The sequence below is a fragment of the Thunnus thynnus genome, chromosome 1, assembly GCF_963924715.1.
Source record: "Thunnus thynnus chromosome 1, fThuThy2.1, whole genome shotgun sequence".
NCBI lineage: Eukaryota > Metazoa > Chordata > Actinopteri > Scombriformes > Scombridae > Thunnus > Thunnus thynnus.
In genome coordinates this window covers 6,241,439-6,265,777 of record NC_089517.1, presented here as the reverse complement: position 1 = coordinate 6,265,777, position 24,339 = coordinate 6,241,439, and the positions used below count along the sequence as shown (strand labels likewise).

The window sequence follows — 24,339 nt, the reverse complement described above, 5'->3', positions numbered from 1 at the left end:
TAATAGCAGAATGAGTGGGATTTGTCAGTTGTGGTTTGTAAACACATTTAAAGATTTAAAGTTGGTCCATCTTCCCCCGCTCAACGACACCAGAAGCACAATCTACGAAGCGGCCGCTACATTTTCTGCACGCTGTTACTGGCTGGGGGATGCACATCCACTGCCCAAAGGTTGACACCCAGAATCGTCCCAAATACAACAAGATAAGAAAGTAAAGGCAGAGGGCAGAGTCTCTGTAGACACAGACACCGCAACACACTTCTAGTGGGTCATAAGTGATGACTGAGAAGGATTATTTTTGTATGAGATGAGTCTATACGTTGTTTTTAAGGAAAATCCTACTCATCCTGCCTTTAATCTATTAGTTAATTGACAGAAAATTAATAATAATCAAGATAAAAGGCCAAACATTGTCTGTTTCCAGCTTTTCTAGTTGAGGATTTGCTGCTTTTCTCTTTTTTTTACTACAATTGTAAGTTGAAAATAATATTTTTGGACTGTAGGTCGAACAAAACAAGCAAACTGAAGACATCTCCTTGGGTTATGATGCACTATTTCCTTATATTTTAGACTAAACAATTAATCAATTCATAAAAAAGATCAGATTCATCGCTTGAAATAATTGTTAGTTGCAGCTCTGGTGCAATACTGAGTCACTGAAATGATCTTTTTGAGCATCGTCATCAGTTTCTGTTTCACTTTTCTTATTAGTGTTCAGTTTGCATGAACAAACTATGAACTGAAAGATATGATTGATACATATCACTTTTGTTGATTGTCGTGTTTCGACTTGAGCTGATGAAGTGGGTTCTCTTCTGTGGGTCGACAGAAGTTTGTTGGATTAATACAACATTGTATGATTGTCAATCAGTAACAGGGCTGTGTTTATAACCTGCAGCGTGTAATGAAAGGTATTTATAACCTTCTGTGTGTGACCATCCATCTCTCTTTCTCTCTCTGTCCAGTTTCGTCTCTAGCCGCCATCATTCCGTGCTGTAAGGCCGACCCCAACATGTCTTCCAATGGAGACCTCAGTGAGGTGGGGAGCTCTGACAGCTTCTGGGAGGTAAAGCAGGAACACACACACACACACACACTTACTGCTGACATTAATCACCTGACTGTTAACCCTCTCCACAACACGCCTTAAAGAAACAATTAACCCTGCGTCTCATTCTCATAGTTATTAGTTGTTTTGGCAAACGGCTGGTTGTAATGTTTCAGTATCTGCGAACGGGCCAGAAACTGTCTGGATTCTGTCTCGTCTTGTGTACTTGATGAGTTTATCAGAGCAGATGAGAGACCGAGGCTCTCTGCAGTGTTTATATAGAGACACAGACACATAATGAGTCCCTGCTGACTGACTGCTGGCTTCACAGCTCACCATTTGGAAAAACTACACACCTTCAGCTCCTCTCTGTTCTGTCTGTCCTCTCTTGTCTCCTTTCATTTTCTCTCTACATCATCACTGCTCCAATAAACCTGCTTCTATGTTAACATGCTAATATTTTACCACATCGATATTAGCATGGAAGTTTGGTAACCTGCTAACATTTAGCAAGGCAGCATTGATCTCACAGTGCAGCTGAGGCTGACAGGATTACTGTCGTTATATTTTAGAGGCATCCTGTCATAAACTGAACTAAACTGGAGCTGCTGCGATTGATTGATTACTCAGTTGATTGACAGATAATTAATCAGCAACTCTTCTTGTAACCAATTAATTGTTTGAGTCACTTTTCAAGCAAAAATGCCAAACAGTTTCTCAAACATGAGAATTTGCTGCCTTTCCTCGTTTTACATTATAGCAACAAGAAAAAAGACGTTTCATCACCTTTTACCGCCACCACCGTTTTATAGATGAAACAGTTGATTACTGAAGTGTTGAACATGTTGGTGGAGCTACCTGAAAAGTCAAAGGATCCCTGAAGTGATTCTGAGTGAAATTATTTGACAACTTGAACACAAAGTATTGAACCAACAATCCATCTGATGAACAGTAGAGAGGATTTTAGTGCCTTACATCACTTCAGTATTGTTTCTGTTTTGTCTGTTTGTGTGTGTGTGTGTGTGTGTGTGTGTGTACTACATAGCCGGGAAACTACAAGAGGACGGTGAAGCGGGTAGACGACGGCCACCGGCTGTGTAACGAGCTGGTCAGCTGCTTCCAGGAGAGGGCGAAGATAGAGAAGAGCTACGCTCTGCAGCTGAGCGACTGGGCCAAGAGGTGGAGAGGCGTCGTGGAGAAAGGCGAGTTAAAAATCAAACGAGTTGCAGGTTGCAGCAGAGCATCAGCTTCTAACAGGAAGATAACACCTAACAGCTGTAACTAATCTATGAATGAATCCTTATTTTGACGTGAGAAACATTTTTAGGAAGCTTCTTAATTAGCCAGCCCCCTTCAGAAAAACATCTGTTGCTTGCTTTAAAGTAAACGTATTTCAAAACAGTGGCTGAAAAACACTAAATGCAAATCTGGGAACACAAACATCTCATTCAGTCAGGTAGCAGCAGCAGTAATTAAACATAATTAAGGCCAAAGAACTGTTTCCTTTCAGCAAACCTGCTGACACATCACACACAAAGTAACTAGCAGGGATTATTGGATTTTTGTGTCAAGCTGAATGTAAGAGTATCTGTCATATTTGTTCCTCAGGGCCTCAGTACGGTACGCTGGAGAAGGCGTGGCACGCCTTCATGCAGGCAGCCGATCGACTCAGCGAGCTGCATCAGGAGCTGCGGGAGCGGCTGGCGGGAGAAGACAGCGAGAAAATGCGCAACTGGCAGAAAGACGCCTTTCACAGGCAGATGATGGGAGGCTTCAGGGAGACGAAGGAGGCCGACGACGGCTTCCGCAAAGCCCAGAAACCCTGGGTCCGCAAACTGAAAGAGGTGAGCGGTTTCCGATGTCAGTAGCACCCAAATATCAGTTTGAGCATCACCGGCTAAAACGCACAGTAGGAAAACTCAACGGAAATGAGAAATTCATATGAATATTTGCAGTTTAAACAGTGTGTGAAGGAATGTTTTGCAGTTTCTTTTTTGTGCCCTGCTCATTATGAAATGGCTTTATGATTGGGCGATTATGCTGCTTTGAATGGAGCCGTTAAAGCAAAAGTTAATTATGTTCCTAAATTTAGACATTACATCAGATGCATTTGTGGAGGAAATATCACTACATTTAAAGAAAGATGAGATCTTGTGAATGTAACAGGTGCTGTATTGATGTCAGTGGCAAATTAAAGTGTTGAAAGTGTCTGTGTGTGTTTATTGCGTGTGTGTGTGTGTGTGTCAAGTTGGAGTCCAGTAAGAAGAGCTACCATCAGGCCAGGAAGGAGGAGTGGACGGCAGTTACCAGGGAAACGCACGCCAAGACTGACCCATCCAAGTCTCAAGAGGAAGTCCGCAAGTACACGGTCCGGGTGGAGCGCTGCAGCCAGGAGGCCGAGAAAGTACAAACACACACACACACACACAGATACACACATACATACAGAGTCCCATGCGTAGCTCCACTTGTACCAGTCGGGGTGTGTCAGCGAGTCCAGAAAAACATACCTGTGTGTGTGTGTGTGTGTGTTTTTGACTGTGTAACATGACCGGGCTTGTCTCCTCTGCTCTGTGCTCTCCAAGCAGAGAGAGGCTCCAGGTCCTGGAGAGGGAAATGATCAAGTAAAAACAGGGAAATCCTGAGACAAATTCAGTATCAGTCAGCACACAGCTGTGTGAGGCAGCCAAGAGATATTTAAAGGGGACTTATCGTGCTTTTTGTGATTTTACTGTTATTTTCATACTGTTACGATGTCTGATGTTTATGTTAAACATAGTAAAGGTGAACGTATGTAAATAACGCTCCCTGCAAGTTGAAAACAAGGGCTTCAGTTTGCTCTTAACGCTTCGTTTGCAAAGTCACCTCTACTTCCTCCTTGTAATGATGTCAGATGTTTGCATACCCAAAAAACTGCCGTCCTTCCGTAGCCTTTGTCGCTAAGGTTGTTCACTTTGTCCACTCACATATTTCAGATTGGATTTGGATGTACGGATGTATTTGAGAAGTTTCCTTTTGGAGTAAAGAACAACAATCAGGACATAGTGGGCTTATTGGGAGGGGGGTCCTTTAAGAGACAGGAGCTAAAACAGCCTGTTTCAGACAGAGGCTGAACTGAGGGGCTGCATAAAGGACCAGTAAAATAAGGAGTTTTTTAAACAATATTCCAGTAGAACCCCAGAATATAAATATAGACCTGGAAATGGGCAGAATAATATCCCCTTTACCAAAGTGGATCTTAACAAGAATCCAATATAATGATTCAAAGAAGAGTGAGATAAATCTGGAAAAATTTAACTTTTAAACTCAAAATATCAAACACACATTTCACCGTCACCTTTCTGCAACAGCTCCATACTGACATGGCAGCACATTTACTTCATCTTTATTAGTGGCTGTAGGGTGAAAAGGTTGAACAGTAGCTCAGTATGTGCTGCGTTTGTGTGTGTGTGTGTGTGTGTTCCAGGCGAAAGAGCGTTACGAAAAAGCCCTGGAGGAGCTGAACCGCTGTAACCCCCGCTACATGGAGGACATGGAGCAGGTGTTTGACCTCACCCAGGAGGCCGAGCGTAAGAGGCTGCGCTTCTTTAAAGAAGTCCTGCTGGACATCCACACACACCTCGACCTGTCCAGCAAAGAAGGGTAAGGCACACACACACACACGCACACACACACACACACACACACACTCAGACATCCCGAGGGGGGAAACAGGGTGATTAGATGATTGATGATCCATGACTCACAGAACGAAGGCATGCAGAAGTGTCATGGCTCAGATGTCTGTGTGTGTGTGTGTTTGAACATTTGTGTATGTGCACAGGAGTTAATGGAAAACTCATGCCGTTGTCCATTAACTATTGACCTCTCTCTCTATTTAAACAACCCTCTGTTACCGTAGCAACCATGATTGGTAAAGTCCAGCAAAGTCTTTGTCCAAATATTGAACAAATTGATCTGTAATTAACTCTGTGAAGAAGAACTTCACGTCTAGCTGTGATGAGATGTCTAGTTATATTTACTGTCCCGATGGGGAAATTTGTTTCCACAATGAATATTATGCATACCTCCAATACATAGATGCTTATATACATACACACACATGCATACTGTACATACAACTGTTTCATTACTAGATACACACTGACAAAAAGACTAATATGTAATATAATTTAAAACTGCTACAGCAGACGGGACAAATGTGCATTTTTCCATCTAAGCGTATCTGTGACTGGATGTTGCAGTAAAGTGAAAAATGGATCGAGAGGGTGTTCAGGGTCATGTGCCGTACGAGTGATCGCTCTGTTATTGAGATATGAGAGATAAGAGGTTGGAAGACCAATGATTTTGGAAGCAGTACGTGTAGTACGGGACAAGGTGTTCTTGTTGGAGACGGACGGCATGGTGAGAAAACAGGGGGAGCAGTCGAGCTGTATGGACTGAATTATGCTTTTGTGGAACAGTAACAAAAGGTGAAGGGCAACAGAGACGGCTTTGAGTTCGCAAATGGAAGAGAGTCCTTGTTAGCAGTGGTGTGTAGGTGAAAACTGAGTTTATTGTACAGTCTGATTCCACTGTATTTGAAATGTACTTGACGTCATACAGTGACTTTACTGTATTTCTCTTTTATTGTTTGTTTTTTGTTTCTACTTTGGGGTCTGTTCTCCAAAATCAAAGTCAAGTCCCTGGTTGAAGTATGGAGAGACGTGTGCGTGTGTATGTTCAGAGTCCTAATGACCACCCACCCTCCTAAAGTGTCCAGTCCAGACTCTCACAAACATCACTTTATGGAGTCTGTCATTACCTGAAGTCAATTACCATGCGTGAGGTTGTGCATGAGCAGCGGATTCAAATGTTTTTAGGCTCTTGTCCCCTCAAAATGAAGCAGCGCCTACTCCCTGCTCCTCATCACACGTTGCATGTTACACAGAAGAGATTTTCTTCTCCAAACTTGTGAGATTGGTTCATGTAAATAATTGCTAGAGGCCCCAAAAGTTAAAGCTATCTAGCATTTCAAGCAAAGAAAAAACAAAGATTGTAGAAAAGTCAGAAAAACTACTATAAATATATGTAGGAGAAACATGATTTTATTGTTTTCTATTCTAATAATCATTTCCTGACCCGTCAGATTGATCTCGTGGCCCCATGAAGAGGTCCCGACCCCTTCGGAACCACTTTTATAGACACAGTTTAGAAGATACAGTTGTTAGTATTTTAAGTACAATTTTGACAAAGTTTTGAATAAATGGTCACAGATTTGGACAAACGTGAAAGATTGTATGGGCCAAAAAATGAATATTTCATGGCATATTTTATGTTTGGAACATGCAGTTTACCACAGATGTAGAACAAGTTATCTAAAATTTCAGCTATGTTGATCTTTATATTATAAATTTCCTAAATAATTGTGAAGCATTGGTGGAATATTGTTTCTGTTGACATAATGCGTCTGTGGTGTATTTTCATTGAGAGTCATGGTGTGCTAACAGACAGTATTAAGCTATGCAGGGTGATTCATAAACATTATAAGTAATAGTGTGTTAAAATCTTATTGATGATGTATCTGTAATCTCATAAATCACATTTAATCACGATATAAGTATAGAAGCACGGTAAAAGAATCATAATTAAAAATACACTTTGGAGAAGATCAAGAAATAAGGGTGTAAAGTGGCCTTGACTAATGGTGTAAAATGATCCCCAATAATTATATTAAAAAAATGGACATAACTAGATAGAACTGAATATGCCATTTCATATCCACGTCAGCTCAAAACCTATCTTGAAGAGTTTTGACCAACAACGAGTGACGAAGATCAAATATAACGGTGTAATTGGCCAAAGATAAAGAGGATGGACAATAGGTGTGACCTATGCAGACCTGAGGATATAAAAACCTACAACCTGAAGGCAAGAACCTTCAGAGCGACCTGGTACATCTGGTATGCACTGATTGCGCTCCTTTATTGCTGGCTAAGAACAGTTTGCTGCTTGGACGTCTGACTCCTGGTTTTTAGAGCAGTTTTTGGTGTTTTTTCAGCTGTCATCCATCGATCTGACACGATACGTCCCCTCACATATCCGTGTAAAACATCTTCCAACTGTTTTGTCTTGAAATCTTTTTAAAAACGTACATATTTTAAGTCCTCATAATCCTCGCAGGTGTTTTTACTACTGAATACAGTCGACAGGGTTTGAGAGGAAGTGCAGCCCTCAGGCATCTACCTGCAGCTCCTGTGAAGGTTGGCAGCAGATGAATGGATGCAAGTTTTTTCTTTCATATCATTATCTGAGTGTAAACACAGCAGCACAGAGCTGATAAAACTGGCTCAGCAAAATATGAAACATACAATACTGTTATCTCGAATTCCACCTTTTTAAAGAAAGCTTCAGGATGTTAAAGGCTCAACCTCCAGAATACACAGCGGGTAACCAGGAACTTTGTCTGCTGTGAATAATGTGCCTGAATGCTACATGAGAACCGCTATTCAGCCATGATCGGAGCAAGATGTGATGAAAACCACAATCGTGTTTTTTAACATCTCGCTTGCTGGCTGTCTTTACAGTTGTACTAATCTAATCTAATCTTTTTTTTTATATTAACTATTGGATCAAATGATTATGTGTAATGTGAAAGGCTTGTAAAGACAATTTTAAAGAAAATTATCACCCATCTCTGCAGTTTCCTTCAGCTTTACAGAACTTTTTTTTTTCGTCTGTTTTAGCTCCGAGTTTTGGTTTTACAACAAATTTACGATTTGGTTGAGTCTCAAAGTTCTCATCAGCCTCGTTTCTAGCTGTAGCAAGCAGCTGTTTTCAGCAAAAAAAAGCAGAAAGACCTGCTGCACACTACCTTCTCTGCACTAAACAGCAGACTAAGTTAGCAACTAGCTGGTGAAAAAAGAACATTTAGTAGCTAAAGAGAGAAAAAGGGAGCTGAAAGGAGAGTTTACAAAAACTCGACTTCAGCTAAATGCAGATGTCGCTCTGTGTTTTTCAACTTTATAACAGGTTAATATGTCAGTGTCGTGTTCTGCTGGCCCCAAGTGGCCAAAAAATCAATTAATGCAGCTTTAATTCAATAACAGAAGAGTTTATGTTGATTATTTTTTAGATACACTAATATCTGTGTTTCTTTAAGTTGGATAATTCAGCAGAAGACATGTATGTTTGTGTACAGGGCATCTGTAGGTTCCAAAAAACTAACATGACACCTTGAATTTATAAGATACAGTAAAGTCTCATATAAAAGCCAGTTTTCAAATAATAGCCGTTGTGTGGGCAGCATGAACCAATAATGGCCTGTCACTAATAAAGGCTGAGTAATAAGAAAACTTTGAGTTACCTGTAGCCTACTACAACAGCTAAAAATTTAGTTTAATGTATAATTATATAATATAATACAATATAATGTATAATATCCACAGCACTAATTTCATCAGTACAACAACAGTCATATTATAATCACCGTTCTGCTGATCTGAGTTTCTTTTTTTTGACAAAATTGAATTAATTCCAGTCGTTTCTTCTTTGTTGTTCTCCTGATGTTCAGCTACTTCATGGTGTTTGTTCACATTAAAAACAAAACTATTAACAAAAACTATAAGACTTTTAAAGGTAAAATTCTGGAGAAAGTGTTTCATTCATGACATTGTCGGGGGTAAAATGCTGACATGACTCTTGACTGATGGAATTATTGCTGTGGAAATGAACATTATACTGAATTTATAAAGACAACAAGTTAACAAGGAGGAAGTTTTGGCCTGGTTCTCTCTTCTACTGGGGTAAATAAAGGCCGTGGCCACTTTTAGAGAACCTACGGTACCTAATTGAATTTAACATCAACAAAACAAACAAACAAACAAAAAATATCCACAAAATAGAAAGTACAGCCCATAACCTTTATCTGTAAATCACTGTGCAGATGTGTATGTATGTATATGAATGTATTAATATAAATAATCACAGACACTCGTGACAAAATCAAAATCGCTAATAACAGAATTAAAAGGAGGAGGAGGAGGAGGAGGAGGAGGAGGAGGAAGAGGAGGAGGAGGAGTACAGTAGGTGTGATGATGACTGAGTCTCACTTTGTCCAATAGGTTCAAAGACTTGTACCGGGACCTGGGTCAGACCATCCGAGCAGCCAATGACACTGAAGACCTCAGATGGTGGAGGAACACCCACGGACCGGGCATGAGCATGAACTGGCCGCAGTTTGAGGTGTGACACACACAAACACACACACACACACACACACACACACACACACACACACACACACACACACATACAGTCTTAACCCTCAAACAGCCCTGTGAAGAAACGTGTACGAACCAAAATATCCTCACTTTCCCAAAAACACTGTCAAGGTCAGAGGACAATAACTCGGGATCATTTACTGGACATAACTTCATTCATTCTTTTTTTTTTTTCCTCGACATTTTCATGAAAACGAGTAATTTGCAGGACTATAATAGTTCCTCAGGTTGTGTGTGTGTGTGTGTGTGTGTGTTTCAGAGAGACAAACTGAATATTAAACAGGCTTCCAGTGAAAGCCTTGTTGTGTGACTGAGAGTCCTGAGTGGGGTCAGGAATGTTGGAATCCACACACACACACACTCTCACACACACTCTCTCACACACACACACTCTCACACACACACACACAGATGCAGGTCTATTTAGTTGTCGGTCTCACAGCTCCAGAGTGAAATCTGTAGATTTCCACAGAGTCAATAAAGACACGCAAATATTTACAAATGTGAAAAAACAAAACAGATTCTTGGAATCGGAAGCACAGAGAAGTTTAAATATGTTTACTAGACTTTTCAGGAGAAATAGTTTAGAAAAGTGTCTCAATTGCACTTCCGCAGTAATCTCTTTGGATCTTCTCTTGGTTTATTACTCAGGAACATCAAGTCTGTTTATCATCTGTAATATTAAAAATAAACACGCAGAAGGATACGGATCTGTTGACACTGTGCTGCTAACTTGTGCTACGTAACACAAAGTCTTGACTTTGTACTAAACTTGTTTGAGAAATTTACAATGTTTGGGTCTGATCGATACGGCGGGTGTGAAAAAATGTTTACTGTAAACAGAATTGCATCCTCGTGGCCTCTTCCTGACACACAAATACTCCCCAGAGAGTGAAAACTTGATGCTGTTATTAGTCTTTGGAGCCGTTTCTAAACAAAGTGAAGTAACCAGTATCTCTCAGGGGATGAAGGAACATGTCACCCAGTGCAACACTTTGGCTCGTTGATGTGTTTTTAATAGTTTTTTTGGACAACAACGGAAGTCTGCAGCACAGAGGAATAAGATATATCAGGTTTTGGATACACGCACAATACTCGTAAGCAGATAAACTCATTGTTGTTTTGCACATGAGATTTGTTGACAATAAGAAAAACAGAGGAAGTCGCAGCCTGATCTTCTTCTTCTCTTAAGCAACTGTTTTATTTGCTGTTTTCTTGGCACAAGACAAATAAAAAATTGCTGTTTTTTGCTTGTTTTAACCCATTTACTACAAGTGAAGGTATTAGTTTATCATCTATCTTAATACAGACATTCTTTTTGTAATTTATGGCTTTTTTTTGGCATTTTTATTAGACAGCTGCTGAGTGCAGACAGACAGGAAACACGGGTGGAGAGAGGCACACAGAGACTTGAAACTTGCAAACAGTGTTGTCTCAAAATAAACAAGCTACATAACTGTGATGGGAACGGAGAACAGAGTGAAGCAGAGCGATGTGACTCGTTCCTGTTCGGTAAAACATGAGACTCATGAACGCTGTTATAGGGAGTTTAATGCGGAGCGGCTGATCTGTGTGCTGGACTGAACTGTAACTGGGCGGAGGCATGATTAATGTAGTTCTCATCATCGTAGGTGAGGTGTATTTAATAAAAAAAATAGCAGGAATGATGTTGAGTGCTGATAAAAACAAAAAATAGATAGATAGCTCTTGAGGCACAAGCACATGACAAATTAACCATGAATGTAAAAGTTTTATCAACTTTGGAGATTTCAGTGCTGGAAAAAAACAATTTAGACCAAGAAAAACATTTTCAAATTGATTTTGATTTCAAGAAAACCTCTTATCCACAAGTTAAAAATATAAAAACGGTGAGAAAACTGCTTTAATTAATACGTTGGGAAAGTTCTTTTATTTCTTCCGAAGTTTTTGTGAATTCAGCCTGAGGATGTTTTAACTGATTATGATCAGTTTCAGGTCTTTCCACACCCTCCTTCACTCTGAGTCACTGTGAAGGAATCATTGTGACTCTTTGTTCCGTTTTCTATCTGTGAAAAGCTCCGCAGAACCGATTGTCAGGTCATAATGGAGATACAATCACCTGTATTTCTGCAGCGACACACAGGCTGTGTGTGTGTGTGTGTTAGTGTGTGTGTGTGTGTTTACTGTTCCTGACACGATCCTCAAATTTCAAATCATCACAAAAGGAGTTGACACGTAATCCTCCAAAAATGCAGCGACTGGACCACAGATCTTATGTTTTGAAGGTTTCAGATGTTCTCAAATCCACCTCAAAAAAATCACACATCAGATGACTGAACTGAAGGTGTGTCACACAGTTCACACCGAGGAGCGTTCACTCCTTTAGCAAAGATCCTTTTGACCGTGTTTGAACAAAGACTTTCGAGTGGTAACGTGCTCCTGAAACACTTTTCAGTCTGGAGAACTGCCAGTGTCGATCATTTAAGGTAAACCGACTGTAATTATGCGTGTTTTTAATGATAGAAGTTCAGCGCAGCACAAACAGATTAAAGGATAATTCAGCTGCTTTTGCCATGAGGTCAGGTGACAGTCAGGTGGCCGTTTAGTCTCAGATTAATGTACAGAGCAGAGATCAGGATTTAGGTATGTTAAGAGTTCAGCTGTTAGAAGAAAATTTCAACACAAGTACAAATAGTGTCATTATCCATGCAGTAAGTCTCCCTAGAAAGCATTTACAATCAGTATATAAACAGCTAATAAGTGGTTTCTAACTCACTATCATGTAGTTGTTAGCAGATACATTTTTTCAAGTCTGTCTTTAAAGTCCAATGAAATTAAACTGCTTTTTTTGTCTACTACAAAATACGTATCTGCTCTGTAAATCAGAAGCAAAAAGGAGGAAATTTATGTTTTAAAGTCTTTAATTTCATGATGGTGTCCCTAGTTTTACATTAATTTGATGAAATACTGTTCAGTCATCTGTTTATGTAGCTGGAGTCCTTATTTCCATCCAGCAAATCAAATCTTGAATAAAGCGATAACGTGTCGTTCTATCACAGGCAGAGCAGACGGTCGCACTGAGCCTGATTGCATCCTGCTGCTATACACAAGAGCTACAGACTCAAAAAAAAGTTTATTTAAAAGTTTATCTGAAGCCGATATGAAACTTCAGCGTCCAAATGAGTCATATCAAGTAGATATCTTTCAACGTTACAGTTGTTTTAGTACAAATTTCCCTCTTTTTGTCACTATCGCTGCTCAACAGGGAAACACAAAGAGGGATTTTTCCATTTGATTGACTAAACTTGGCTAAGTTAAGCTTCAGATAAACTTTTAAATACATGTTTGCACAGAAGGAGGACTGTGGATTTTGTCCTCCATCACTTATATTGTAAGTGCATTATGAAGGGATCTTCTAATGGTCAGTATGAACAGGAGGAATGATTACAGCAAGAAAAACATGTTTCAACGTTCATACAGGCACCTGACGATTGTTTTAAGACAGAACCATTCCTTTAATGTATTTGTTTGATACTATAACTCCTCCTGTGGGCACCTATAAGTGGAGGACTGAATGACAATAAAGTTGTGATATTAAATGTGTGTTATAACTGCTTAATAAACACTAAAAACTGCTCATATCTGCTTATAACTACATTATAGTGTATAATGAGAGAGAGAGACGTTGGCAGAAAGAAGTAGATCTTCTGTCCTCTGAGGAATCTCTTGGCGTTCCCACAGCGCTGCCGACATGCAGACAGAGAGCCATTGTCCTAACACTCACACACACGCATACACGCATATTTGTATTTCTGTACTTGTGAGGACTTTCTGCCAACTAATATTCATTCATAACTCCCTCTGCTTCATACTGAACCCTCAAGTATTTTACAATGTAAAGAGTAGTAAAAATGTTCCCGAGGAAACCTTTTAATCCTCCTTTTTGAGAGGATTAGACTGTGCATGTGTGGTGAGGACATTTGATTCACCACACACACACACACACACACACACACACACACACAGGTTGTCGGATAGGTTGTTCTGTTCTCCACTGAGGCTGTAAATAACAGTAACTGTATCCTCAGCCACCTATTTCTGTCAGCACCCTGTTATTATGGCCGACGTGTGTCTGTGTGTGGGGTTTTTTTTGTCTGGGTGTGTGATCTGACAGACTCCATTGATTATCTACTACAGGACGAGAGTGTTCATTTACTTTTTATTTGATCACTAAGATAAAAACCTACATTTGCTTTATTAGATTACATAACTATATGAAAGACATCCTGCCACAATGGTAGTAACACACAAACTAACTCATACACCAAGAGGACATTAGTGAAGATCAGGAGCCACTGAACTTATTAAAATAATGTTTTTAATGCAATCAATCAATTATTAAATAAAGGGACAAACATGAGTGATGCATCTGGAAACATGAACAATAAAACAAGCAGTAAATAACCACAATACATATGAAACAAATACATCTCATAACTCGGAAAAGTTTCAGCAACATGTTTTGATAGGAATCCATCAAAACTTGGATTCCTTTATGAATTCATATATAAAATAAGACTCGTCAGTCAAATATCACATTTAATCCCCTAAATTTGACACAAACATTGTTGAAGTCTCAAGGGTTTTATGGGGGATATTTGTTAAAGAAGGTGTTTTTGTTTTGTTTTTATTGTATTTAACAAACTAGATATTCTTATTTGATGATTATTTTATATACAATATCAACATTACAGATTTTATTTGCATTTTATTTTAAATAATATGGCAGCAGATGAGGTCCACATGTTGTGCAAGAGGACAAACGTTTCGATATAACATCTTCATCTGAATCCCGGAGACACTGATGAAAATGTTATATCGAAATAAATAATGAAGATGTTTAAAAATAAATGTTTTGCAGTTTTTTAAACAGTGTGCGGGTCTCAATTGCTACCATGCAGAGACTCACAGAGACTCTGCATCTGTTGCCAATGACTGAGTAGGACAGAACAACAGTGCTTGGACGTATTTTAAATAATAAACTCAGCACTTCACAGTTGGATGATAAATCCTTTGAATCTAATATAAATACCAGGATTTATTAAAGCCTCTTTACACTGTGTGATTCTGGGCTTTCCTGTGACAAAAGTTAACAATCGTACATCTGCAGCACACGAAACCCAAAACAATGGAAGTGAAAGGAAAAAGACAGTTTTGTGACTCTGCTGCATTTTCTAAACATCAGAGCTGCAGATGGATGACGAGCTGATGATGCGTCTCTGCTTTCATTTACTTCTTTTCTATTTACATCGTAGCGCTACAATTCAGCACACATTCATCTCACAATCTGATATAATCCAGTCTGACGCAGATTGTCACAAAGATTTGATTGCAGGCATCTTGCACGATGTAACATGCAAAAAAACTTACACTATTGTTATTGTTGCACAGTCTTAAGGCTCCTTAAAGTGGTCTCTCAAACAGCTGACAGTTAAATAATTTGATGAAATTAATGTATGTTATGCCTGCACAATTTGAACTTGAATTTTGTAGAAATTTAATTGTAATTGGATCAAATGTGTTCAGTATAAACAGTGTGTGTGTGTGTGTGTGTGTGTGTGTGTGTGCATGTGTGTGTGCAGGAGTGGACTCCGGAGGCCAGTCGCACCATCAGCAGGAAGGAGCGAATCGGACACTCCCAGGAGAACGTGGTCACCCTCACCAACATCGTCCCGTCGGGGGGAGATGACGTCCCGCCTAGCCCCATCACCCAGGACACCAGGTAGGTAGACGACACCCCAACCCCCTCCCCCAGGTCCTCCCCGACTGCTGCGCACAAGTTACAACAACCGTTATCATGTTGATCTCACAGGACAAGATGTTTAATCTGTAGCTACAAAAGGACGCTCTGTTGGCTTGAAGCGTGAAGTTGCTGAATCACAAAGTGAGACTAGAAGGTTTCTCAGTTCTGGATAAAGAGCTTGTCTTTCTTGTGCATTAACACACACAGGTGCACAATATGTCCTCAACACATGCACATGCACCGCTTAATTAAAAAGAGCAGACTGTGTGTGTGTGTGTGTGTATGTGTGTGTGTGTGTGTGTGTGTGTGTGTGTGTGTGCAGGCCATTACACACACACACGTCCACTTGTACCTGTCCACTTGCACGTACCTGTTGTCTGTTTAGCCCAGACTGAACACACGACTACAATTATCTCTGTTTGAGCCACCTGTGCATGTGTTTGTGTGTGTGAACAGAAACAGCGTGCAGTTTAGTTTATATAGTTACCTTGTAGTCACCCTGAGGAGTTAACATCCTGCACATAACACACACACACACCCTAATTAGTAACTAGACAGCTGACTCATTCTGTGTGCGAGTTACAGACTCTGTTTCCAGATTTAGCTGCTGTTTAATCTCCCAGCAGTTTGTTCCTCAAGAGCGACGCACATTTGGCTTCAAATCAGCTGCTCTACTTCTTCATCTAATCCCATCATATCTGCTTCTGAAGACATGAACACACCAACATCCCTCTGTCAGCTAGAAACAGTCACTGAAGCAAATTTAAAGTCTGTAAATATCAAAGGTTACAAAGTAGAAACACCTTTATTGATGAGGATGTCAATGAGGTTTTCTATTATTGGGCAATGATGGGGGGGTTTTTCTTTAACTTGTGATGCTGCATTCAGGTGCTGGTGAAACAGTGCGACAACACAGTATCAGCATCTGGTGGTTGGCAGCTGGAGATTTTGGACTCTCAGTCACCTTCGTTGTCTCTCTCCTCTCTCAGGGTGAAGAGCTATTCGTCAGACTGGTCCGATGAGGAAAGTCCTAAGAAGGTGCCGGCCGTGAACGGCGTCGGGGAGCTGGAGGACGAGGAGGAGCAGGTAGAGGGGGTGCCGGTTCGAGCACTCTATGATTACTCGGGCCAGGAGGCCGATGAGCTCAGCTTTAAAGCAGGTATTAACCCTTACTAATGCTTACAGAGGAGAGGCATCACGGGGGGGAGAAGTTTGGTGATTTTTTTGATTTGTCTTAAAAAAAAAAAAAAAAAGTCACGTTTTTGACTGTTGTTGTTTCATAAAATGTGCAAAACAGACAATAAAAGTGTTAAAAGCATCGAGCACAAAACCTACAAAGTAAAAACCTGTTTACAATCAAATACGATCGACAAACCCTGCAGCACATCCTGTCTGTGAAAGTTTTAATGTGCAGTGAGTCATAGAGGTGCTGATTTTTAATAGATAGTATTTGAGTTTGTACAGATCGTTATCAGATTATCTCAAGATTATATCGTAATGATCTTATTATATCAAGATTTAAAACAAAATATTTAATTTTAATGGACATCTGTACAAGTTAGTCTCATCATGGGACTTAACAGAAAGAATAAATGCACATAATATTACAGTTAAAAGCGTGTTTATCTCTAGAAGATTAAGTAAAAATCACTCGGTAACAGTTTGAAATAACAAGGCAAGTAGCACAAAAAACTATTTTGTTTTATACAGAAAATGTAATAAATTGTGGTTTAAGGTTATTATCAGTTAATCTGACAATTGTGTTTTGCTTAGTTGATGAATTGTTTGTTATTTGGTACAAAGTTATAGATCAAGAAAAAGATCCAGCAATTATTCACATTTGAGAATCTGAAACCAGTGAATGTTTGGATTAATCATGTATTAGTCAAAATGAGTTTCTGTCCATCGTCTAATCAATTAATTGACCAGTTGTTTCAGTCGTGATCGTGTGAAAACAGCTTGAAAGCATAAATATCAACATCAGCTCTCAGCTTCTATAGACGTTTATTGGATTGTGTTCCTGTGTAGTTTCACCGAGAAAAACTAAATGTTATGAAATCAGATCTTTTCCAGAGTGACACTGTATTTTGTTGATCATGTAAAACCCCCCAAAAAGCACAAATAACCTTAATAAATATGGGAAAAATTGAAACATTTACAACAGATTTGCACATTGTTATGAAATCAAAGCTTAAAATATTAAATCCTGTTGGGACTGTTCACCTGTGATGCCTCGTCTTAACACATTTACACACACACACTCATGTCACACACACACACACTCTCTCAGACATGCGTACTGATGATCAGATGCAGTGAGATTGTTGCTATGGGAACAAAACCATAACACAAACATCACATCTCACCTCGGTCTGCATGTCAGTCACTGCTGTGACCAGTTCAGCCGGTATAAATGATTCAAACTGAGTCACAGAAATAACTCTGCTTTTTAAAAAAATGAATATTTAAATAGGAGTTAATCTTACAGAAACCCTGCAGCTTCACTAGATGAATAAAATGTATTATGTTTTTAAAGACATGTCCGAATAGCAGCTGCTTCCTCATTTAGTCGCCATCTGTGGTTGGATAAAGTAACATGCAAAACTAGAGCAGATTTTACATCTCTGAGCACCAGAGGGAATATTTTTCTCTACTTGCAGCATAAATTAATGTTTGAGAATTATTAGCATGTCTTAAAAACAACAGATTTCACTGTGTTGCTTAAAGGTTTGATTCTATGTTATTGTGAAGGATAAAACTGGCTTATTTCTGTGACTTTAATTGGATCATCTTTGCAAAAGTTTAATATTTAAAATCACTGACAACATGAAACATGTGTGTTTTTATTCCTCAATTAATGATGCGAACAGCTTATCAGTTCTGTTTGGAAGTAAAAACATTTTGGAGTCCAGCTCAGAACAGATAGACGAAGGATTGATGCTTTAATTTTGATGGAATAATTTGCTATTCCAGTTTTCTCCTGCAGTTTAAAGTGAAAAACTCTATTAAACTATTAAATACTTAACCAATCCATCACGCGGGACTCAAGTAGGAAATAAAACCCATTCTGAGGTTTTATCTTCTTGATCTTCGGGATGTTTTTGACATCTGTCTGAATATCAAGAATGCTGCTGTGTGGTTGTGTTGTTGTAACTTGAGGGATTATTGTAGAATAATCTGATTCATACTTACACTTGCTGGTTTGTCAGGTAAGTCAAATAAAGCCAACTCTATTTAAAAACACATTATAAGATGAATTGTTATGAATAAATTTTATTTATGTGGTCCAAAATCACAACTTTGCCTCAGGGTTTGAAAATCTGTCAGCGTTACGACACCCTGTGTTGTTACGCTGCGTTCATGTCACATCAGAGTTACTGTAATTATGAGTTTTCGAAATAGGTTCATGCCAACATCCAAGTTGTAATTACGACTGGGAAACAGATTTTTGTGAAAGTTTCAACGTTCATTTTAGTCGTTATTATACACTGCAGGATTGCCCAGTGAAATTCAGTTGTAGCCTCCTCCACACTACACACATGATAGATAATGTATTTATAATTAATAAGCTCTGATAGATTTGACTTGGCACTTAATAATTAATACAGAAGTGCTTGAAAACCAAAAAAACTTGGACATCCTGTGAGCCAAAGTCCATCATTCAATGTAATTCAATGAAATTTAATGGATACAATAAAATTTCGTCAATGCTCAGTATTTTAAACCCTCAGTTACTAACTCTATTTACAGTTATTACAGTTGTCAGATGACATGAACGCTTGCAAGCCCTTAAAGGCATACAATGCATGATTTTCCTAAAAAAAAAAACCCAAAAAACACTGCGTAGACTCATACAAAAATAATTCCTCTCAATCATCACTTATGACCCAAGTGTGTCGCGGTGTTCGGGGCATTTCTGGGCGTCAACCTTTGGGCAGTGGGTGTGTCGCTCCCGGCCAGTAACAGCCGACGTTGAGACTGGTAGCATAGCAACTGGGTTACATCGCTGTTTTTTTATGTGCTTCACTGTTTTTCTGCCCCTCTCTCCTCTGCTGTGTACAGAGTGCTGCTCCTCTGCTCTCTGTGTCTGTTTGACTGAGGGCGGGGCTGAGACACACACACACACACACACACACGCACACACACACACACAGAGCAGAGCAGAGCGGAGCAGACAGGATAAGCTTCTGCTGCTTTCACACAAAATCCGGCAATGCGGCACCTTCCCGCAGGATGATACGGAGGTGTGGGCGTGTTTATTTGTGCTTTAGAAGTTAACCGCCATGAAACAATCACGGCTTTGTTCTCACTACCGCTGCTCGCTCTCTCCATTCACTCTCTAGCTTGCTCGACCATCGCTGCTCTCTCTCTCTCTCTCTCTATCTCTCTATCCAGCATAGTACACCTGTAACGTGGTAACCTCTCCGATCCTTCTGTGATCGCGACTTTAGACGCAAAAAAATGGAAGAACCTCAGAAAGAGTAACATCTACAGTAGGGTCCAAAAGTCTGAGACCAGTTTCCCATTCAAGTGGTCTCAGATTTTTGGACCCTACTGTATATGTGGAATATTCATATTTATGTGCAGTATAGAAATTTATGATGGCAGTAGTCTAGATGGATTGTAAACGTGTATGAAGAATATGGATCCAGGAGGACGTCAAGCAACTTTTTCAGGTCCCATCTGCTGCTTAACAGATACGAACTGAGACACACAGCTTCTTCTCACCATGAAGATCTGGAAAGAGGACAGACTGAAGCAAGTTATTCACACAAGGGGAGGGAGAGACGAGAGATGAGGGTCCATCTCTCGGAGGATGAAAATCCAGATGCAAAACTTCTGGAAATGATGTAAAGGGAGAGAGGGATGATCCAGTACCGAAAAGAAAACATGAGAGGAGAAAAACAGGGAGAGACATGGAGAAGAGAGAGACACAGTATAGACTGTATAGACATACAGTATTTACAGTCTGATACACAGATTTGTTTTTCTATTCAGAGCAAATTGGCTCTTTGATGAACTGATCTTTGTGACGAGAATATTGTTGACTTTTTTCTGTGTGTACAGTGGATTTTTAAGCTTGGGAGACTCAAAAATAATCCCCACTAAAGAAAAGCGTATTGACTCTGGTGTTGTACAGATCTTAAAAACTTTAGATGAAGATACGGATGAATTGGTCGTCTCAGCACCACCCAGTGGACACCAGGCTCAGTGTGAACAGTCGTATCTGTCATGTTTCTACTCGCTGTCAGGTGAAATGAAGCGTCTGTGTGTTACGTAATCCGTCTACACCCTCCTGAAGCTGTAGCTACGTCTGGGACTGTGGTGCACTGTGGGAATTAGCCACAACTAAATTGAGGGGAAAAGAGTAGAGAGGACTAAAATAAATCTATTAATTAAATCGTGTTTAATTCTGTGGATCATAATGTGCTTTTAACTGAAGAAGTTAACTTACTATGTTCATACTGGTGACACTTTATTTCACAGGTCTGTAATTTTCTAATCATTTCTAGGAAGTTTCCTGGAAAGAATGATGTAACTTGGTGCTGATTAAAGGGAAAGTAGACGGTGTTTAATCGGTTCACTTCCAATTAGTGTTTTGCCATTAATTTGAGTGTAACCTAGAGTCAGTGCACAGCAGGTCGGCTGAATATGGAAAATGTGAAATCTGTCTACAGATGAGCATACAATTAGTCCACATCCAGCAGACACAGAACCTTCTTCTTCTTCTTCTTCTTCTTCTTCTTCTTCTTCTTCTTCTTCTTCTTCTTCTTCTTCTTATACCTTTATTTAACTAGGTAAGCCCCATTGAGATTATAAGATCTCTTTTTCAATGACGGCCTGGCCAAGATAGCAGGAATACAGTGTTTCAAACGACATACAAGAAAACAGTTTAATGAATCTAATGAATATATTCACCCTCCTTTCACCAGCTCCAGAGTAATATTTCTGCCTCTTTAGCTGCTAAATGTTCCACTTTCTCCTCCAGCTAGCCTCTAACTTTGTCAGTCTGTGGTTTTATGCTGAGCAGGTTGTGTATATTGAGTTTATCAGAGCTTGTTTGCTGAAAACAGCTTCCTGCTGAGAGCAGAGACTGAACGTCACAGTAAATGTGCTGTAAAACCAAAACACTGAGCTGAAAGAGACTAAAAAGCTCCGTCGAGCTGCAGAGTTGGTGTTGCTTCTCTCAGGTCCGTGTATTCTGTTTGGTTTCATCAGGTAGTCACGTCGTCCTGGGTCCTGCTGAGGTTTACCAGGCTGCTCTGTGTTTGTGATAAATCCCTGACCTGGTTCACATTGTCACATTGAGATTTAGTCCGTCCTCTGTTGGCAGTCGTGCTTTATGGCGGTTGGAGGGACACAGAGTTTTAACACAATGTTTTATTGAATTTTAGAGAACAAATAATACAAAACACACGACAGCAAAGACTGATACGAGCAGATCACAGACACTAAGGGGTGGAAAAAAACAAACTAACAAGAAAAAGAAAAAGAAATAGCCTTGCATGTAAACATTATACAGAGATCTCAGCTTGGATACATCACACAGATCAGGGAGAACACAACTAATGCAAAGCAGTAAAAGAGGGCATTAGACATTCACGGGGAACTGGAAGGATGCCAGGAGGGACACCAAGTTAATGGGACCTGATGGAACCACAGAGGGAGAGACCTTAGTTTGGAAAAGCTTAACCCAGCTCAGCTCTGCTTAGCCTAAACCAGGACCAGATCCCTGATGAACCGGGACAGGTCACCTCTTCTTCTCCAGTTTTCGTCTTTTATCACGAATGCAGGTTTTCTTCTCCACTTGCGAGGTCCAGTATGTAAATGTTTGTGCTTATAATTTAACAGTTTTAACAGTGAACTCACTTTCTGTCCTCTTTCCCTGCAGGAGAAGAGCTGTTGAAGCTGGGAGAGGAGGACGAGCAGGGCTGGTGTAAAGGTCAGCTGAGCAACGGCAAGGTCGGCCTCTACCCCGCCAACTACGTCCAGCTCGTTGCTTCCTGATGGCCCGCCCTCTCTGGTCACCCAGCCAACGGTACAACTACACTCAAGATGCCAGGACCAATCAGAAGCTATTAGCGCTGACATGTAGACACGCTCTCTGTTTTGGGTTACTGACTGTAAAACTCGTCACTGAGTTTGTTTTTTGATTTTTTTTTTTTTTTTTTCTGTTTGAGCTCCCATTTTGAAAATCATCCAGTGGAGAGTCCACTTGTTGTGAAAAGCTGTTTACTCAGCCTGAGGTCAAAGACATTGTGGTTTGAAAAAGGCTTTACAGGCAGAAATAAATCTCTGGAGGCCTGCAAACATGAACAGAAAGCAGACTGTAGAAAAAACATGGAAATATCTTCTGTGATGTCACCCATCGATTTCTGAGGGGACGCCATATCGAACTCTGGATGTTGGGTTTTCCACCGGCTGCCGTCAATTTTTGGTTACGAGTCAGAAAATCCACTTTTCATCAAAGGAGGAAGAGCCTGGAGGGAGCTGAGGTGGACAACCACCACGGATGACTGTGATTGGCTGAAACACCTGTCAGTCAATCAAATGCACCCCTAAAACATAGTGTCACATTTTGGGAACATACGCTTATTCGCTTTCTTGCTGAGAGCTAAACGAGAAGATTGATTTCACTTTCATGTCTGTGCATTCAATACATTTAGTAGCTGGTTAGCTTAGCTTAGCATAAAGACTGAAAACAAGGGGAAACAGCTAGCGTGGCTCTGTCTGAAGCTAACAAAAGAGGCTAAAGCTCATTAATTCACATGTTGTATCCTGATGGTTTAATCCATACAAAAAACAAAGTGTAAAGTGGTTTTACAGATGCTAAGCTAAGCTAACTTAGCTAGCTAGCTGCTCCAGCTTTGTATTAAACGGACAAATATGACATTGGAAAGCGAATAAGCCTATTTCCTAAAATGTTGAAATATTCCTTTAAGCCTTAGTATTCTCATTATTACAAATAAGTGAAATAAACATCTCATGGGAAAAAACAATATTAATTTAGCATATTAATGAAGACGTTTTCAGTAGATTTCATCACATTCTTGAGTTTTTTTGGGAGCCAGCATGTAGTGGCCGTGAGAGGAACTGCAACCGGAGGCACTTCATCACACTCTTCACCATTTCTCAGTGGTCAAACGAGGTCACGTGACATGAACGAACCCATTGAAAGACTGTCAGTGCCTTTTAGAGGATGAGGCCAGAAATGTGTAGCGCCGCCCTGCTGTCTGATCGAGGAATTACAGACGTCCGCTGACGACCTCCAGTCTGATCCCAGTAGACTTCCTGACAGTCACCTGGACTTTAAAATGTTTTTCTTTTGTTCACGCAGCTCTTGATTGGCTGTAAACCTTTCATTTCCCCTCCCAGTTATTTAGCTTTACAACAAAATGCTTCAGTTATTTTATAGATGTTGTAGGTGTGACACTGAATTCACTTTTTCCTCTTTTTTTTTTTTTTTAAAGTGATAGCTGTATGTTTATATCAAGTCAGCTGATTTTGAATATGGATGGTGTAAACTGTTGCTACCTGTTCCTTTTTGAATTTTTTTTAAGAATAGCATTTTTACAGTCAACATTTACTTTCTAATTTCTTTTTTTCTCTCCTCTTTTTAATTTAGCGCTCGTTCTTTATTTGAACTAGACTTCTGACTAAAGTGGGGGTTTGATTTGGATCATTTAATCTGTGGAAGGTGGCTTGTTGCTAGTTTGTTTTGCTGTGCAGAGATCACGAAGCATGTGCACCTCAAGTAATCTAAATCAAGTGTTTATTTTTCATCAGGTTGTGGGGTTTTCAATGTTTTAAGTTTGTGGTTTGTTTGTAAGGAAGCCTCCTTTTTCCCTGCTGATCCAAGCATCGCTACGGCTAACCCACATAGATGTCCAAATAATAATGTTAGAGAAATTATAGCTACTACACTGCTCCTTTGATTCTTTTTTTTTTTCTTTTCTTCCCAAAAATTGTAACCTGTACAGTACATAAAGTTGTGGGGAGCAACAATAAAGAGCTTTCTACCGTTGGAAGTTTTACAGACTTTCTTTTGTCTTCATGTCAGTTTTAATAACCTGCATGCAAACATACATACTAAATAATTACAGTGTGCCTTTGAAAAGCCTGCAGCAGTCAAACGCACATCAGGTGTTGAGTGGAAATAAAGCTGCTTTTCTACTACTGGAACTTAACGACCTTTATCCTGGAGCCTCCTATATTTAAAGGACGGGTTCACAACTGTTCAAGTCCGT

At 39.8% G+C, this 24,339-nt stretch overlaps 1 protein-coding gene across 2 annotated transcripts in view; it reads left to right on the top strand.

Moving 5' to 3' along the window:
* Positions 1-24,116, top strand: part of pacsin3 (protein kinase C and casein kinase substrate in neurons 3) — a 47,113-nt gene extending 22,997 nt beyond the window's left edge. For both annotated transcript variants that reach the window (XM_067614376.1, XM_067614301.1), the window contains 9 exons: positions 966-1,066; positions 2,094-2,250; positions 2,657-2,892; positions 3,297-3,452; positions 4,515-4,690; positions 9,151-9,271; positions 14,931-15,070; positions 16,081-16,250; positions 21,984-24,116. In XM_067614376.1, the coding sequence (XP_067470477.1) occupies positions 1,013-1,066; positions 2,094-2,250; positions 2,657-2,892; positions 3,297-3,452; positions 4,515-4,690; positions 9,151-9,271; positions 14,931-15,070; positions 16,081-16,250; positions 21,984-22,099 (1,326 nt within the window). In that variant the 5' untranslated portion in view covers positions 966-1,012 and the 3' untranslated portion in view covers positions 22,100-24,116. The remainder of the gene's footprint in view (positions 1-965; positions 1,067-2,093; positions 2,251-2,656; positions 2,893-3,296; positions 3,453-4,514; positions 4,691-9,150; positions 9,272-14,930; positions 15,071-16,080; positions 16,251-21,983) is intronic.
* Positions 24,117-24,339: the final 223 nt, after the last annotated feature.